The sequence below is a fragment of the Xiphophorus maculatus genome, chromosome 4 (assembly GCF_002775205.1).
Source record: "Xiphophorus maculatus strain JP 163 A chromosome 4, X_maculatus-5.0-male, whole genome shotgun sequence".
Taxonomy (NCBI): Eukaryota; Metazoa; Chordata; class Actinopteri; order Cyprinodontiformes; family Poeciliidae; genus Xiphophorus; species Xiphophorus maculatus.
This window is the reverse complement of record NC_036446.1, coordinates 20998567-21018059: the sequence shown is the minus strand read 5'-3', so window position 1 is coordinate 21018059 and position 19493 is coordinate 20998567. Positions and strand designations below refer to the sequence as shown.

Here is a 19493-nt window from a genome sequence, read left to right as displayed (position 1 = left end):
CGAACACCTTCTCAAGGAGAAAAATTCTATTTCTTCTTTTTTTTTTCCTGTGATCAAACGAAATCGTGGATAAAACACTCCCCACATTTAAGCAATTAGACCAGTCTTAAGTGTGTGTCTGCCTCTTCCCTTCAGGATATATATCTTTGAGCTGCGTCTACTTAATGGCCACTTCAACTTGCACTCCGTTTATCTGAACAAGACTTGTCGAAACTGGCAGGCATCCAATTAGGAAGGGTCCCGAGCATGCAGTGAGGTTTAATGATACAATCTGACTTTTTAAAAATCCTTACACACATACACACAGCAACAGGAGAAAAGGAAAACTGTCTTGGAGAAGATGCTTATTCGTCATGGTAAATGGTGGCAAATGAGCAGGACTGTCTTAGAAGTCAAACAGAGCGATTCAGCACCATGGAGAGAGACCAAAATATGTAGAACAGGTTATACAGGGTGGGCCATAAGTTTAAATACATAGGAGAATGTAACATGTATATTTATTTTATATTTCAGATACCCAAGAAGATGCGTTTGACAAAAGAGCAAAGAATAAAAATTATACTGATGGCTGGATCGGGAAGCAGTCGCATGGTTGCACGAAACTTTAACAGAAAACGAACGAGCATCACACACGACACTGTGGGAAAACTTATTTCCAAGTTTCAGAAAACTGGAAATGTTGCAGATCAACCACAAAGTGGTCCAAGACGTGCAGCGATTACACAGAGTCCCACAAAAATAAAAACAGTTGTCCAATATAAAATGTTTATTTTTTCTATGTATGGAAACTTATGGCCCACCCTGTATGTGGGAGTGATGATACAGGACATCTATGTTGATATTTCATATTGCTTTTATGCATAATTAAAATCTATATTACACATGGACATTTAGATCAAAGCTTTTACAACAAAAATATTAATGTAGATGATAAAAAATAGATTTGAGCTATATGTTTATAAATATTAAGCTTTTCGTAAAGTTTGTCACTAATTCCAAAACTATTGAAATGAAGCCTTAACTCATGTTTCTAGTTAGCAGTTAATACGCACAGTAATAAAACATTCTGCACTGGCAAACTACATTATATGCTTTTGTATGGCCACATATTTAAAATCTATTACTAACATTACATGCGTTACATACAAACCAGCTTTTGGATCAAAATAAAATTAAATGCGACAACTTTTGAGAGCTGAATGATTCTGGGAAATATTTATGCCAAAAAATAAAAGATCCAGCAGACAGCTGGAAAATCTGCTAACTGCCTGTTGGACAGATGGTTGATGCAGAACCTGGAGGCACTTTTAAATCAAACACTGAATCTTAGCTTTGGCATTCGTGTGATTTGTTTATATTAAGAATCCCATTAGATATAATGTAAATGCCTAGTGCATTTCTGAGCACAACTATTGTAAAACAAAAAAAATTATATTATGTTCATAGAAAACTTTTCAACATCTGTAACTTCACTGATTACATTCAACCAAATAATTTGTTCGGAGTCATAGGACTGGAGGTTTAATGAGCAGCTGTTGCTGGCAGCTCCACAAGATCTCTAAAAAAAAAAGCCTGAATAAAAGGAAGGAAGAGAGACGGAAAGAGACGCAAGATTTGGGATAACATCTGATATATGAACATTACACCTGAACATGAAGAAATGTTGGATTTCCACGAAATTTATTATTTGAAAATTAAAACACAGAATGGAATAGAATAGAATAGAAACAGGCCTTTGCAAAAATGCAGTTTCAGCAAATAATCTAGAAATGATATCAGTTTAAAATATAAAACATTATTAATCAAGGACAGCTGACCTTCAGAAATGATCTGAGATCTCTACAAGATACTGACTAAACTCCTCACAGCAAGTCAAGATATTTTACAATCACAGAAATATTCCAAATCCACATGGTTTCCACTGTTATAGTAAGCAGGAGTTTTCTTGATTTGGTTGTTTCACAGATGAAGCGCTGAAGAAAAAACATTGCCTGCTGATGTATGAGACTAACATGCTCCAGGTTTTCACAACAAAAACAGCATCAGAGGGTCAGATATAACATTTTAAATAACTAACATAAATTACAACATATTTTGCTATGCTTTCCTGACAAATATCACAGACTTTTTAGCATATATTCCCTAACTATCTAAACAAATTGACAAGGTTTTGTTAATAGGTTTTGTTCTATGTCTGTGAGGATGGGTGAAGAGCTTTGGGGTTCTCTGAACTTTATTAGCTATACAAGTACGAGCTACTTCACATCTACCATTATGTTTTACAAATACCTCAGTAACTCTTCGATATGATTGTTACTGAAACAGCTACCTCCATCTGCACCATTTTAGTTACATGTCATTCACATTAAGGAAAACATCTTTGACAGACCACAAGCTGTAATTAGTTAAATAAAGTCTTGCTTTTGGAACAGTTACTTTCTGAGTTGTTGCAGGAGGGCAACATTAAAAATGATGATAGAAAAAGTTGTTTCTGTTTCTGTTTGGCTTTTGCTGCTAAACCTTATTTAGCCACAATTCACAAACCTTTGACAGAGCATAGATAAATGATTAAAATAAAGAAATGTGTTGATTTTAATTTAGTGCATTAAAGTCAGGTTATTTCTCAGAAATAAATGCAACCTAAAGCCTTTGTAGCTGCCACTTTTAAATCTATGAGCTTAGCTGTTAAGCTTTTCTACCCACCCACCCACCCACCCATCCATCCATCCATCCATCCATCCATCCATCCAATACTGATTAATTCTAACCAAAAAAGGCTTAAAAACACAGAAAACATTTTTAGAAAGCAGGGCTGAAGTAGCCTACGCTAACATGGACAAAACAAGCTGCTTTTATGGTAAGCTCTAGGTCAGTCTATATAAAAAGATCAAAGCCTTAAAAAAACAAACAACAAAAAAAACTATCTTTTGTATAGACTGTAATTTTATGCTTTCTGGTCTGCCTTTGATTCATTGAAGTACTGAGAGTGAACTGAAAGCAGCCTTTTTGAATGATTACATCTTGTTCAGTAGAAATGGAATCAAGCCAAAAAGAACAGTGGCTGGAATTTAGCTTTGTAGAGACTCATTTTGACTTATATTTGCAGTTTTCACCTACTTATTTCACATCTGTATATATACCAACTTAATATTTGTATGTGACCATTACAGCTAACTATGTTGTATTTAAAAGGGCACATTACAATTGGTATTATTACACATGTATTATATTTTCTTTAAAATAGGTAAATTTGTTACAATTTCTTTTTCATTTTTTATTTATTTTTTGGTTTATTATCGTAGAGAAACTTTGCTTAAAATTGAGCAGAGCTCCATTCTAAATTATGTGAAGTGAGGACAAAATGCCTGTTATTAGTGTAAGCACAAAACAGCCAATGTAGTTTTGAAAAAGGCAGGGATCTGAACACATTTTGCCTCTTTCTTCTTCTGATTCCCAATAATTTTACAATGAAGTAAAATTTACCCAAACAACAATGCATCTTAACAAATCTTAAACATTTTATAGGAAGCATTTACCACGTTCACCTGTTGCTTTTTGTGCACTTCTCTAACCAAGTGAAACTCTGGTCCACTTGCCTTTTGGACATTTGCATTTTTTTGTTTGTTTTAACACTGATATATCATCAGAAACAGCATCTGCTTCAAGTGGTGCCTCAAAAACAGCAAAACAATTATTTAAAAAAATATCTGTGAATCCTGGTGTTATTCTGGTGGTTGCTCCTCATGCGCTCATGTTTTCATTGTTTTGATTTGATCTAGAAAAGGAGGAAAATGGTTATTCAGCAAAATGTAACACATATGTATTTTAATAACAGTCAGCTGTTTCTTTGAATTCTCAGAATTACCAAAGGAAAACTGGACAAAGATGGGTCAGGATGAAGAGTTTACATGGTGGGTTTAATTTAAATCTATTGCTGAATGTACTGCATAAAATAATATCTATGTGTTTAAGTAATATTCATTTCAGTAACGATACTCTTCAGGTACCACAATCCCTTCATGGATTTCCTATTAGCAAGAGCCAAGAAGACTAAGATCAAATTGTTTGATACTATTAGGTTTCTAGCTTAAATACATTGCTTCATGTAAACTCATGTACTTAGGATACAACAACATAGGAAAGGGAACCAGTTATAAATCCTAAACAAATACAATTCAACAAAAGTAGTATTAAAAAGCAACCAGTACTCACTGTATAATTTGATCTATGGGAGGATTTGAATGAGGGCATTAAACATAACAGAAAAAAAGACATGGACATTCTTGGACAATGAAACATATTTGTTATGAACATGCTTTGGAGAAATAACTCTGTCTTGTTAAGAAATAAAGACATCTTGAAATTTTAGATATCTATAGGTCAAGATAGCAATGAGGAAATGGCAGAAACAAAGACACTTCAATAAATGATAAGACAAAAATGGTGTAATAATCCTCATTCACATGACTGCTCCCTGTTATTCAGGTTAGAACTAAATGTCTCATTGTTTTATCTCTTCCTCAACCCACAACCACTCCACCTACTTAACCTGATATTATAACCATTTCTTAACAGAACTCTAACTAGGTTGGAAAAAGTAAAACTGGAGTATTACTGTGGATAGGAAACTAATCTGAACAGCTGCAGTTACATTAGAAAATAGGCAATAACAGTAGCGGTGGGTTAATTTGATATTACAACAGCTGCTTCGAATAAATTGGCAGTCTGGTATATTAATTAACCAAATAAATAAAAGCACTTCCCAAACTTTCTAACTCTGTTCTGTGTATGAAAACCAGCTGTGAGAAGTTTTTCCTCAGCTTTGGAGCCTAATTAGCCTGACCATTGCCTTTCTATGCAATTCTACTTAATTATCATCTGCCTTCAGTGATCCACTGGGATTTCTCCCATTGACCTGGATTTCTCCGGTTGTGTTTTAACCTTACCAATCAAGAAAACAGAAGGAGGAGTTGTGACTGTAGTTTGGTAATGACAACAGAGGATGTGAACAAAGCCATTCAGTTTTTATTGGTCAAACGTTCAAATTTTGAGGAATTAAAGTTGGAGCAAGAAAAATGTACAAGACACTTTATTGCTGGAAAATATGCCGTGGCCTTACTCCCCGCTCATTGTCACAGCCAAACGTTAGCCACTGGGTAAAATCAGATTCGATATTTTAAAACTTCAACAAAGTCTAAAAAACAAAAAACAAAAACGTGGAATATGACCAAATGTGTGTTTTTGCTACTTTATTAGATTTTGAATGCTATTCTGGTCTCAAATTGGCTAAAAAGTAATCATGTAAGAATAAAGTAGATAGTAAAGTAAACTTCATATTAATCTAGGGGGAAAAAACAATCATACAGCATTTTAGTCTTCAATTATGCACATTAGGTCTCTTACCTTGCAGCCAGTCGACTCCTTCTTGTAAACCGTCTCCTCTGATAGCATCAGTGGCACTGGAAAACAACAAATTTGTTCTGAAAAGCAAAAACCTGCAGCCACCCAGGCATTTCTACCAACCATGCAGAAAAAAAAAAAAAAACACTTTTAAGAAATCCCAAAAAATGTTACAAATATCTATGACTACAGTCCTGTGGTTTAATAGTTATGTTAGATTATTATTAGTAGAGTACAGTTTATGAGACAAGTACTTCAAAGAGTTTTAATCTGTTCATACCAGATGTACCAGGGCTTGTCTTTGATGTTCTCCAAACAGAGCAGCTGTGAGACCTTGACAGAAGACAGAGCATCTCTGACATCCATTTTGTTAGCAAAGAAAAGGATGGGGATCCTCCTGTGTTTAATATCTGCAGCAAAACGGTGAGTAAAGTGTAAACAACCCACAGTTGTGATGCTGAATAAAAAAGAACAATATTTTGACACTATTGCTTAATATTTGACACAATATCGCTTAGTATGTGTTCTGCAAAGTGGTTCACTGTGTTTCTCACTCGTGGAATACTTTGTTTTCCATCCACACACACATACATACAAAGAAACATAAAATGGGTTTGGAGTCATTGATGTTTGTATCTTTTTATAAAATATAAACCAAAAATCTGCATTTGTATTTGCATGGTTTAGACACAGAACAATATAAAAAACTGTGTAGACAAATAAGAAAGAGCTTACCGGGATGATTTAATAATGTGTCCAATTCTTCTTTGGCTACAACCATTCTTAGCTTGTCTGCACTATCAATGACAAATATTATAGCCTGCCCTTCCCTGAGAAGAGAGTAATGGGAATAAAATGCATGTATAATCACCAAAAAGGCAAAAGATTGTATGTGTGCACTCACTTGTAGTAATGTTCCCAAAGATTCCTGTATCTGCCTTGACCGGACATATCAAAGACGGTAAATGAAAGACTGGAGAATAGAAAAAAAATAAAACAAATAAAGTTGGAAACCTAAAAGTTATCACAAGGAGCAAATATTCTATGACTAGATGAAATGTTCAAATTAAAACAAGGTGGTAAAACAATAACACATTACATTTTTACTATATGGCATTAAGTATCTACCTGGATGTCTTGAACTTCTCTATACTGAAGCCAATTGTTGGAACAATGTCTTGCACCTGGGCCTAAAAGAAAAAGACTTTCAGGAATGGCTCAAAGGCAGGCTCACACAGGCAATGTTCATTTTATTGTCATGTAAGAAAGGATTTTTGTTTTTTACTTAATTCCATTGTAAATAATGTTGTCCAACAGCAGATCAACATAACTACAGGACAGCACATTTAAAACACAAAAAGAACATGCACAGCATATGTCTGTGCGAGCTGTATTAAATACAACAAGTGCACACATTTCACTAGATCATTAACTTACATTGGAAGGCTTGAGTTTGTTGATGATGGTGGTTTTGCCACTGTTGTCCAGGCCCAGGCAGAGAACATTCACCTCCTTCTTTAAGCCCAGCCATCCGACCAACTTGTCAAATAGTCCCATTGGCTAGCAAGCAACCATCGGCTGTGAGCCTTCAATGAAAAAAAAAATTAAAAGTCAGTAGGTTAAAATTACAAATAAGAAGAGGTAAGGAACAGAAAAGAAATCTGTAATAGACACAAGTTGATCACACTTTCCCAGCTGCAATGATGATATGAGTTTTAATGAACTCATATTTTTCTCTTCTCTTTTTTGTTTTCAGCTACCATTATGCGCCTTCCCCTCTTGTGACCTTTAGTATCTCAAACAATGAGATTTAAATAAGATGTAGGTGGGTAACGTCCATCCAACAGGCTAAATATATTAATGCTTTGAAGAACGTGGATCCTTGGCTACTAATATTATAGCATATTATATTCACTACTTTATAAGAGTCCTATTCAACTACCAAAATTAATTAATATAGGGCCTTTCCATTCATTACGGCTACTCGACGACTACATTCATCCAGTCACACTTTAAGAATGGAAGTTGTCTAATTTTGATATTACAATCAATGACACCTGCAACCAGCTCTGACTAAAATTAACATGTACTGTGCAAGTGCAAAAAAAGATGCATCACACTGATCTGGATGCTAGCTAAAATGTTTTAAGGAAAACTACAGCCTCCTTTACGTTTAGAAAAGCCCAGTGTATCCTAAAACAGAGCAAAGATCAATGTGGAATAGAAATTAACTAAAAAACGAGAAATCTCTGGTACTGTTACGTTCAGTAGTCCATATCCCTCATATTAGCTGACCCATTCAGAAAATATGTTCATGGTGCTAAGAATCTTTCACAAAACATATCATGCAGAGCAAAATAAAGCTTTGATTAATAATGAATGTACAAGGAATTTTAAATAGCAACCACTTTATTTTCTATGAACATCAAACTAACATTTAGCACACAATTGTATTAAATCTATATGTAATTATGATTATATTAGTAATTAAAAAAAGAATATAAGAGCATTATCTACACACATAGGTGTTTGGTGGCTCTACCCAGATTTGGTCGCATTTACTACACGCTAACAGCTATTTAATCTGTTAAGATAGTCGCTAGCAAGCCACTGCTAACCGTTAGCTGTTTGAAAGTTAACTACTTCAATCATTTCAATGCGACATAAACAGTGCTTTCCGTGGTCTTCCTACAAAAAGTTCACAATATCTTTGCACTCTAAATAAGCCAAATGTAGTTATGCAATTGTAGCTAATACCAACACCGCTGTTAGCCTAGCTACGATATCGCTAACTTTAGCCCGTATTATCCTGTCGCAGATTGTTAAGTAGAGCTGTAACTTACCTGTAAATCGCCCGTGCTATGTTGCTAGTATTGGGTCAGCTAGTGCAGTCCCAGTCTTTGTATTTAACTAACTGATGTTTCATTCATTTCTCTGATGCTCTCTAATACTACCTGGAATAAAAATATAACTGGACATTTACACTACGTTGCTGGGAGACCACTGTCTTGCCGCTAGGTTGGATCACCGGGGCAACGGAAAGCACGTACTGGTTTTCTACGTCAGCCGCACAGGGGTCTGCCGTAATTGGTCATTGTGTTGCTCGGCAACGATTGGTCTACTCTGCTGTGATTACATTGATAGCGGCGTAATCACATCTATGGATAGAGGTGCAGTGATGTTTGGGAAACCCACAATTTAAAACCTTTAATCGTAATGACTGTAAAGGAGCAAATTGAGTGTTATTATTTATTGCCCGTTTGTTATTTTTAAAAAGCCTACAAAGCACATATCTAAAACTTGGAAAATATGCAATTTTCCACTTCTGTTGTCAGCTAGGACTAAATTACACAAAATAAAAAAATGAAAAGTGAATTAAAATTGTATGACTACTAGTCTCGATGTTCGTGTGGGGTGGTGGTAGGGTTAGAGCAGGGGTTCTGCAATGTGATTTAATTGTTGTTAAAATATACTTTATTATAATAAAATTAGTAACATTACTAACCAAACCTGTTTTCATGGCATACAGAAACGAGTTTCTCGTAAGGTTAAAATGTCCATGTAAATCAAGATTTAAAACAAATTGAGAAGAGAGTGATATTGGGTGAAATTTATGCATCCTGTCCTGATTTTCATCTTTTACCCGCCTGTTTGTTTGAGATGAAAATATTTAAAATATGAAATGATTTTACATCTAGTCAAAAACAGATTGCACCATGTGATCAATAAGCAAAAAAGGACTATGACCATGTACTTATCACCATATGACCTTCAAGTGTCTGTTTACATACCTGATAAGATTTCATGCCTTGGAGACTGTTCACATGAAGATGATCGTCTACAGGTGCTTAAAGTTTCCCGTTTATTGTTGTGCATTAACCACAAAGCCAGCGTGGCACAAAGATGTTTTTTAGAGTTTGAGCAAAAAGCAGCATTAAAATATAGTTGTTTATTAAGGAAGAAACTTACAGAATAAAACATACGACTTTCACAAGACTTTTTTTGTACAAGACATACTGCATTATCATGAGGAGAGAACATACATTTCTAAAAAAAAAAAAAAAAAACGTTTGACATTCAGTGGTCTTCAGTTCAAAAATCATTGTGGAATTTTTTTTGTTTAAAACCAGTTGGATATCTTAGAACCACATTGTTTCTCATACATCACCAGATGGTATATATCCTCTCCTCATCTTCCCTGGTCATGAGGTAACTGACTTGACACCTTTCAAAGTCAATAGAAACCATTGGATTGTCACTCGGAAAGATAAGAGGTATTGGTGAACACTTGAATAGACACTAGAGACATGAAGTCCTAAATTCAAGTGAATGCTAGTACTTGCTGAGATAATAAAAAGACCTGGTTTGGCCAATGCTGACAGAGGTTGATTGTTGTGGAAGCTGTCCGAAGAGATGACAGTTGGGATTATGAGTGCAACTTATCTGGGCAGCCATGGGTCTAGTACCAAGACCCCTCCCTCATGAGCAGCATGTAGTACTGGCAACACCTAACAGTCCAGTGTTTGTGCAATTGGTTGGATGACGATGCCAAGGATCGGCAGCTGGATGTGTAAAAACACAGTCTGGTTGTGTGACATGGTCTCAAACTTGAAATCCACTCTGATGGATGTGATGAAGTTGCAGTCGAAGAGACTGTATGCTGCTTATGATTCTCCTCTGGTGGCCAATCAAACAGACTCCAATGCGTTTGATGTCTCTGAAGAGGAGAAGGAGAATTTTAAATAAGAGCATAAGACAAAACCTTTGCTTGGACAGAAACCTGAACTTTAAGAGCTGAAATCAAGGAACTTTGAAGAAAGGTAGGTCTAAAATGTTTACATATTTAGTATAGCAGGAGTGGTGTAATAAAAACAAACATCCATCCATCCATCCATCCATCCATCCATCCATCCATCCATTTTCTGTTCACCCTTGTCAAGGGTGTCATGGGGACAAGGGTGAACAAAAACAAACATCAAAATAAAATTTTATATAAAAATATTAAGGATCCTGAACATGTTATGAAGTTGTATATTTAGCTGCTTTTAATGTGAACTCAAACCAGACCTCCATACATTTGTTTGGCATGACAAAAACCACTAGCATCCTTCTTTAACCTTTTGTATCAACTACATGCCTTCTCATATACATCACTTTGCACAATCCTCACAGTTCTTGATGCAATGCTTTGACAGTGTTCCCATTTCTCTTTGAGTTTAATGCAATTTTTTATTCTATTTGTGTGTAGCATCACTCTTTATAATTTAGCTCCACTTACTCTATACTCATAGTTGCAATAGAATCCAATGTAGTGTATCCTGCTGCAAGGAAGTTGCTCTTATACTGGCTCATTTTGATGGAGTCTAGCCAGTCGCCGATAGAGATGAAAAGAGGGTAGTCTGGCATCTCCTCAGGAGAGTCTGAAAAACTGAGAAGACAAACAGCATATTAGCTGATACAACGTCAAGTTGGCATGCCAACAAACTGAATGGTTGATTTTATTTGGCTGGTTAATAGTGCAAAATGATTTTAAAATAAATAAATAAATACGCTTCAGAAATGCTACTCTTCTTTCACTTTGAGGTAAAGGATGTACTGTATTTTTCATTATTTCACTTCTGAAAATATATTCCAATTATTATTAATAAAGAACAAAAACAAACTGAAAAATAACTACTTTTTGTAAAAGTGTAATTGTAATTTTTGCTCTTAGGGCTATGCTAAGAAAAAAAATATTACAAGAATAAAGTCATAGTATTATGACATTATTATGACTTTATACTTTATTATATTATATATAAAATATTATGACATTATTCTCATATTATCTCCACTTTATTCACATATGACTTTATTCTTGTAATATTATGACTTTTATTCTCATAATACAACCTTATTCTCATAATATTATAACTTTATTCTCAAAATGTTATGACTTTATTCTCGTAATTTATTTTTTTCTTTCTTTCTTAGTATTGTCGTAGTACTCCGTCTTTGTTTGTGGTTTGAACTCAGGCACAGACATTTATAATAAACTGACATTTACCTTAGAGCGTCATTGACCAGAGTCAGCATACTACTGGGATTAATTATGAGTTTGTCAAGGAAAGAAACCACATCGTTAAAGCTTGGGCGTTGGCTGTACTCCTTCTGCCAGCAGTGCAGCATCAACTGGTGTAGGGTCACAGGACAGCCAATTGGTGCTGGCAGACGATACCCTTCTTCAATTGATAAAATAACCTAAGAGAAATGTCAGCAAAAAACAACTACTGGATTAGATTTTTTTTATTCTTAAAATGACATCAGTTTGATAATCTTGCAGCTTTTATTGATTGTATGTAAATAGAAACTTACATCTTGATTGGACATTTCCCAGTAGGGCCTTTCACCATATGACATCACTTCCCACATAACAATGGCATAGCTCCATATGTCACTAGCTGAAGAAAACTTTCCATAAGCAATAGCCTCTGGTGCTGTCCAGCGTATTGGTATTTTTCCTCCCTGATTCAAAGTAACACAGAATCATCCTTTGACGCTCAGAGTTTGTTTAACCATAAAATTATTTTTGAGCTGCCATTTCCACACTCACTGTAGCTGTGTAAGCGGATTCAGAGTCATCTTCAAGGATCCTAGACATGCCAAAATCTGACACTTTACACACCAAGTTTTCATCCACCAAGATGTTGCGAGCAGCCAGGTCTCTGTGAACGTAGCCCATGTCTGAAAGGTATGACATGCCGACTGCAATGCCTCGCAGCATGCCAATCAGCTGGAGCACAGTGAACTGGCCCTCACGGGTCTGGAGTTTGGAGATGCAGACAACAGAGAAAACAAGATAAATAAGTGAGTGTTTTTTTCTTTACACTATGATGATGTACAAATAAATATCTGAATAATAAAAAAACTCAATACCCGCAGGAAAGCGTCAAGTGCTCCATTTTCCATGTATTCCACTACTATCATCACTGGTCTACCTGAGAGAATGGAGAAAAGTACTTGTGTAAAACGATTTGAAAGATGCATGAAGGAAACAAAAGGGGATTGGATTTTGAAAACGAGCCTCTATTGAAAGGTAATTACAAATAAACATAAGTGGACTGTCTGTAAGATATGTAAAATACCAGAAGATAATAAAACCATTGTTTTTAAGAATAAAAATAAAACACAATGGTTTTACACAAAAAAAATGAATTCAGCTCACTCTTAGTGACAACTCCCTCCAGCCTGATGATGTTAGAGTTGTTGAACTGTCCTATGATGGAGGCCTCGCGCAGAAACTCCCGTCTCTGCTCTTCCATATAGCCACCTTTAAGGGTCTTTATTGCCACAGCAACGTCCTTTCTTCCAGGAATACGCAGGCGCCCACTACACACCTCTCCAAACTCACCTGTTAAAACAAATCAAGACTAACTCCTGTGTACTGTATCAGACTCTTTAGTAATGTATTACAGTTATTTTCCTTATGGTATTAATGAACTCTGTATATTGAGCTTTAGCAGACACAACTTTACATAATAGGGTAATAAAAAAATATTTGAATATTTGAATATTAAACATTTCATGTAAAACTGTAACAGAACTTTCTCATTTCGACTTTATCCTGAATATTGGTAATTGCGCTTCTTGTCCACTAGATGGAGACTGTGTGACAGGAAATCATCAAATGGCAGAAACCCTTGGTATTTAGTCCATCTGTTCAGTTTAATGAAAGGTGTTGATTGCAGTCCGCAGTTTCAACTTTTCATGTCTAAGTCACAAAACCATAAATTTCCTTAAAAACAGCTACAATTAGACCCCATAAAAACCTTCAATGACATGTTTATAGTATTAATCATTAATTTTTACTATCTTCCTTGACATAAAATGAGATCATGTCTCTTTCTCAAGTGCCCAATAACAATAACTGAGACAGCTGAGGCAGACTTGTGTAATATTTTTAGAAAACAGCACCTAATTTAAGGTGACACCACACTTCCAGGCACTGTGTAGAAGTTCACAAATTGTAGCAATCTACTGATAAGGATTAGTAATAATCTCACCAGCACCAATCACTCTGTCAATGCATATGTATGAAGGGTCTATCTCCTTTGCGAATTCTTCCACAGCCTGTGTCGGGTCTTCATATGTGTCTGGATCCACGTACGTCTTTATTCCAGAAAATGGGACTGATGCATAAAAGACATACATGAACATTACAACATGATATTAGATATTTCTTTCAAACTTTCTGTGGATGTTTATCATGGAAATGTTGGTATGAAAAAACTACGCAATATATACATGCAAAGTAGAGAGATTCTGTAATAACACAGAACCACTTACATGAGCTGCACATCATATTTCATTCCTTAATCAATCTGTAAATGTGTGTTTAAATCACAAGCTGACAAGCAATTGTTTTCTGATACTGTTTCAGTACATGTACTTTTGATATTGATATTTATACATCATGAGCTTCTTTAGTGTCCTCTTTCCACTAGAGTTTGTCATTTGCTTTGGTCTGTCTGCACATGAAAATATATATAGTAACTATCACAAATTTGTACACTTAAATTACTTTTTTAAATCTTATAGATACATATCTTTTAATTTGACTCTGTCTCCCTGTTTTGAGCCTTGGGTTAGTTTCAAAATATATATTTTTTAATCACTCTGAGCAGTATGTGCCAAATCTTGAACCTTAAGATCTCCCAACAACTTTCAAATTATGAAGTAGAAAACTTCTCAAAGATTGGCTTATAGCAGCTCATAGCTGCTCATTATATGTGGGCTATTTTTTCTTAAGAGACAAGGCTTTTTCAACCTAGACATCTTTTTTCAAATGCTGTCAGGGAAAGTCCCAAAGAAATTTGTAAGCCAATAACTGGTGGAGTACTTGTTTCTATTATCTTTTAACTTTGCTGTATTTCTGTCAAGAAATGGAAAAAAAAAACAACTGTGGAATAAATATGAAGTATGAAGGTGAGAAAAATCCCCAAAGTTATAACCCCAATACTAGAGGCAGCCAGACTCCAGCAACCTGCTGTTTGGGCGAGCCTTGGGATGTTGCTGCAGAGCAGGGTAGATGATGACTGGCACAAACGCTAACTGGAAGGAGACCATGGGACACCTCTAGCAGGAGAGGTTGGGACAATATGTACTTTATAGCTTTGTCAGCTCACATTGCAGAAAGTTGAAAGCTTTGTTTGAGACAGACTCAAGTCTGGAGTCTGAATTGCACCTCTGCCTCTGGGGTGTCTGTAGAAGAATAAGTAGAAGAAGCTGTTTTTTACTAGTTTGTTGAGCCTGCTGGCACTACCTGCCTGACTGAGCCTCCAGTAAAAACAACAGGAAAGAACAAGCAAGGAAATACCAGGGAAGGCAAGAATTACAGTTATCAAAATAACATTAAATTCTTTCAGGGATTTCAGCAAATAAATGGAAACAATATCATTCTACTTTCTGAGCTAAATGTAGTTTAACATAGAGCTATCCATCCATCCACTGTCTATCGTTGCGCCTATCCAGCAGTCATTGGGCAATGGGCTACACCCTGGACAGGTCGCAGCACATCACAGTAGGTTAGCATAGATCTAATTTATCACAAGAATTTATATTACGATACTTAATTTCTTGGTTGAATTTCACAACATAAACAAAATGCAATCAAAACATATTTCTTTATTGTCAAAGACTTTATTCTTTAAATATGATAATTATGTTTTCATCAAATTAAAAAAGTATCTACTTGCAAAAACATTTAGCAATTATGAAACAAAATAAATCAATTTTGGTATTACTGTTTAACTCAGACTTGTAAGCAATAGCTTAAATAAAATGATATAAAAGTATCTAATAAATTATATGTCATGTTTTATAATTTGTGTTTTATTCTTTGAGAAATTCAAAGTGCCAACTGCAAAAGAAAGCATAACCATACAACAAATAAAATGTTTGCCTTCAACAATGTATGTTTAATGTGCCAAACTGAATCTAAATCAGCCTACATAACCTACTGGAGGCAAAATCATAAATGTGCAATACTTGATGAAAGGCCTCAACACTATGCAATTAACAAATTAGTGAATAAATTTAGATAACTTTAATCTTTGGAATCATCGTCAACCAAGAAGAAAAAAAAACAGTAAAAAAAACAGTCTTTATTCATTAAGAGAAGAAAAACTGAACACAGACAATAATCGCAAGCTCAAACAGAAACTGTGGTAGGTTAATGCAACAGCACAGCAGATCTGTGAATATATTGGTTAATTCCCTGTGTTGTAGTATTAATCTTCACTGTCCTGCTTGTTTGTTTCAGATCAATCAAATATCTCGCCATCCGGCCCAAACAAGACAGAACAGCTTTCTCAAGAGCCTGACTAGCCCCCCCGATGGAATCAAATTGAAAATCCACGGCACAAATGGTTTCAGTATAACACGGAGGATCACTTAGTTCCCAAAGAAAGATACATTGTTCCTTCAGGGAAATCAATAACTCTCAGTTATCTGTAATTTTAGCCCCATAATATGGCCAGTGCAGCAATTCTCAAAGGAAAGAGCGTATTTTGTAAAAATCCAATAAAAGGAGTTTACTATGATGTTTGAAAGGTAGGAAAAAGACAAAAGCTCTCCAAAGCAGATGTGTCTCATTGCAGTTTTCTTGGATATGCTTCTAAATTAACCATACAAGGCACATACTACAGCTGATGTAATTTACATTTCATTATATAATATTTTAAACTCCACTTTGCGACAATCTGAAAGTGAGTTGGATTTGTTCAGTCTTTCTACACAACTACTACTGTTCATCTGATGTATCCTTTGGTCATTTGCCCATTTTGCTAATGTGTTCCTTCACTTTCGGAAAGCAGATTTCTTTTTTCCTCAGATTTTTCTCTGATTCTATAAGGTGAACAAAGACAGCTGCTGATCAATTCTCTTTCTTCTTCAGTCACTTAGCTTTCTCAAACTATAAAGCAACATGTCTTTCTCAATTTGTATGCCAAGACTCACATATCAACTTATGTTGCCAGCCTTCTTAGAGCTAATCAACCCCTGCTTCAATCTATTGTTATTGGGAATCTTTAGAGATATTATTCTGATTATCACTTGAAATTACGTGAATGATGTTTGAGAAATTTAGGCATTTTCTCAAGGATTCTGAATAAATTCAGTTTAGTTATTCTTGTAAGCAGTAATTCCTTCAAGTCTTTTGAGACTGTCTGTATCCTTTTCTCCTTAGTTGTCAATGCTACCTCAAAAATCCTTTCAACTAAAATGTCACCCAGCTCCAAACAACCGTTGTATTTCTTTTCAATATTTTAACTTTTTCCAACAAGTGATGCATGAAAGAAGGGATTGTGGCTTCAGAGTGACTTAAAATATATATTTCTGGTTTACTTATGTTTCAACAAACAGAAAACAAAGATAAATAAAGACAACATGTATTAAAGGATATAAGCTTTCATTGCATGTTAAATCTAACAGCAACATTTCCATTTCCGCACTCAGATATTGTAAATATCTCTCTCAAATCCATATCCTCATATAAAAATGCACAAGTATTGCACATTTGTAGTGGTGACTAAGACATCACTGCCTTCTTTGGGATGTTTATGCTACATAATTAAATAACTTTGATTGTATAACTGGTAATATTTGCATGTAAATATTCATTTAAATATAGACCTTTTTAACAACTTCAACAAACCCATCTTTTGTTGCAGAATTTCAACGTGATCTTTTACAAATTGTCTTTACAGGTGGGACAGACAAACCTCCATTCCTCCATTTAGATGGAAATTTAAAACAACACCATTCAGTATTCTTTAATTGAAAATATTGCGCATATAGTTTTTTTATGTAAATATAAAAATATTTAAAACATAAATATTTTTCTCATGAGTAAGTGTCCACAGTCATCAGTACAAAGCACCCAAATTCAGTCAGTTTGCTGTTGTGAGCTCTGTCACAGGAACATCCAAACAAAATAAGTGATGTTACCTTCATGCTGTCATTCTGTTAGTTGGGACAACCAGGCAGAGTAACAGTCTGGGTTCTTTGACAGTGCAAATTGGGTCTGTGGGACCAAAATGGTAGACCTGAGACACCACTGTCTTCTTTGGGGTGTTTATACAGCCACATGACATTGATTGTATCAAGCCCTGCCTAGGTTAAATCTGAGGAGGGCATGTTTGAGTGTGAAGAACAGGAGGAAAGCAGTAAGAAAGAATATGTATGCATGAGGAACTCAGTACGAGTCCAGAAAGACAGGACAAATTTGCAAGCAAACATGGTTTTTTAATGAGAGGACAGACGTTTGAGAGAGACGAGTAAAATATTTGAGAGTGCAAATAAGAGCACCTGCTTTTAAATTGAAAAGATAAAGAATGCATCTTTTCCAAACTAGAGTCTCTTGCACAAATTTATGTGGAAATTAAAGGTTCTGGTTACTATACTAACCAGTGTGAGGCAAACTAAGAATAAAAAACACATTTGTGCAAGGGAAAAAGAGAGAGAAAAAAACACAACTTTATATACAGTACCATGTCCACTGTGGAAACGAGTTCTTTTATCCTCTGACTTCATCCTGGCTTTAATGTACCCCTGACACCTGCACAGAAGAACCAAATGAAGAAAAGTGTAATTTGGCCTAAATCTGATAAGAACAACTTTCAAGAGATGTTTTTGCTAATGAGAACTTTGGATTTTCCAGAACCACATAGTTAAATTGCTAATACAGCCAGCATTCTACCTAGAATCTGTACTTATAGCACATTCCTTATTTGGTATAAATTGATACAAAATAAGCAATAAAACTAAAGGAGGCATTTTTTTAAGAAAAAGTGGAAGCTTGCTCTTTGAAAATGTCATGATTTAAAATGCAGCAGGACTTTTTATTATTGCTGTGACCATATATGTAAATAGTTTTACATACTTTTATTGAGTCACTGATGCTTAAATACAGGTCAAATATAATGGATTGTAAAGGTCATTTTCATGCAATACATTTTCTGACACGTACTCATAAAAGCTGGTACTGCATCTCTCCCAGAGTACAAAGTGCAACAAAACAATTTTCATTCCTATCTGGTTAGTAATATGCACTGAAACAGAAATGTTACCATAAACGTTTTACCACTCAAATACAATGAAATTCAAGTAAAATTGGAATGGAAATTTTAGTGACTACAGTCAGGAACAAAGGTTAGCATATTAAAAAATAGCCACACCATTTGTGAAGGACAACAATTTTCTGAGCTCAGATAGTTTCAGTTTACATCACTGCCCAGAGGTAAACTGAGCAGATAATTATTAGAACTACAGCTGTGATTTATTTATTTTTTTGTTAATTTTTACAGGTTTTTTTTAACATGAGCTACTAAAGGTAAATCCCTGTTAACGAGAGGTGAAGAGACGACAACAGCCTGGGCAAACCTGTGGAGGTTAATGGAATGGAGCAAACTGCTGGTACGTGTGTTACATGCTGGGTAATTAGGCAGAAAATGGGTTCAGCCATTTGGAAAATAAGAGTATCTGCTCAGTGGCAAAAAAAAGAAGAGTCCATTAACAGATTTCTGAAGCATTACTTTGTAGAGTTGGAGAAGGAATGGTGTTTGTGCAGAACGGCAAATGTGTGAGCAGTCGGTGCAGAAAGAAAACGAAGAAGCCTCACCGTCCTGTGATGAGGAGGAAGAGAGTAAGGATGACCAGGAGGGAGAAGCCGCCAACAGAAGCTGTGACAACGACCAGAACCTGACCCTGATCAGCAATGTCTGAATCTACAGAAAGAAAGGAAAGTAAAAGATGATGATGGAAAAATGATCAAGCCGTTTTCAAGCACAACACACAAAAAATGGAAATATCATGAAATTTATTAAAATTTTGTCACTTATTTCAGGAAGTGAAAGTTAAATATAGTGTTGATTTATTTACACCTAAACTGAGATATTTCATAACCTTGTAGCTTATAATAAAAACCCAATATTCAAAAAGTCTTAGATAATTTGAGTAATAAATAAGACCAATTACAATTGGATATTTTAAACACAAGTGTCATTTCAGAAAAGAAAAAAAAAGTGAACCAACACCAGTAGATGTTATGGCAACTA

The 19493-nt window shown here is 35.2% G+C and overlaps 2 protein-coding genes across 2 annotated transcripts in view; both read right to left on the bottom strand.

Moving 5' to 3' along the window:
• Nucleotides 1–2738: 2738 nt before the first annotated feature.
• LOC102233419 (ADP-ribosylation factor-like protein 6) lies at nt 2739–8449 on the bottom strand. Its single transcript, XM_005806746.2, has 8 exons — nt 8244–8449; nt 6838–6986; nt 6529–6590; nt 6305–6373; nt 6136–6230; nt 5681–5810; nt 5404–5459; nt 2739–3775 (listed from the first exon to the last, which is right to left on the bottom strand). The coding sequence occupies exons 2-8, from the start codon at nt 6955–6957 to the stop codon at nt 3750–3752; spliced, it is 558 nt and encodes a 185-aa protein (XP_005806803.1). The 5' UTR covers nt 6958–6986; nt 8244–8449; the 3' UTR covers nt 2739–3749.
• An 885-nt stretch (nt 8450–9334) lies between these two features.
• The window catches only part of LOC102233157 (ephrin type-A receptor 6), a 52819-nt gene continuing 42660 nt past the window's right edge, over nt 9335–19493 (bottom strand). The window contains exons 11-20 of the mRNA XM_023332982.1: nt 19058–19163; nt 17928–17995; nt 13443–13568; nt 12605–12790; nt 12316–12377; nt 11993–12202; nt 11755–11904; nt 11447–11640; nt 10679–10828; nt 9335–10117 (exon numbers count right to left, since the gene is read on the bottom strand). Of these exons, the coding sequence (XP_023188750.1) occupies nt 10003–10117; nt 10679–10828; nt 11447–11640; nt 11755–11904; nt 11993–12202; nt 12316–12377; nt 12605–12790; nt 13443–13568; nt 17928–17995; nt 19058–19163 (1367 nt within the window). The 3' untranslated portion in view covers nt 9335–10002. The remainder of the gene's footprint in view (nt 10118–10678; nt 10829–11446; nt 11641–11754; nt 11905–11992; nt 12203–12315; nt 12378–12604; nt 12791–13442; nt 13569–17927; nt 17996–19057; nt 19164–19493) is intronic.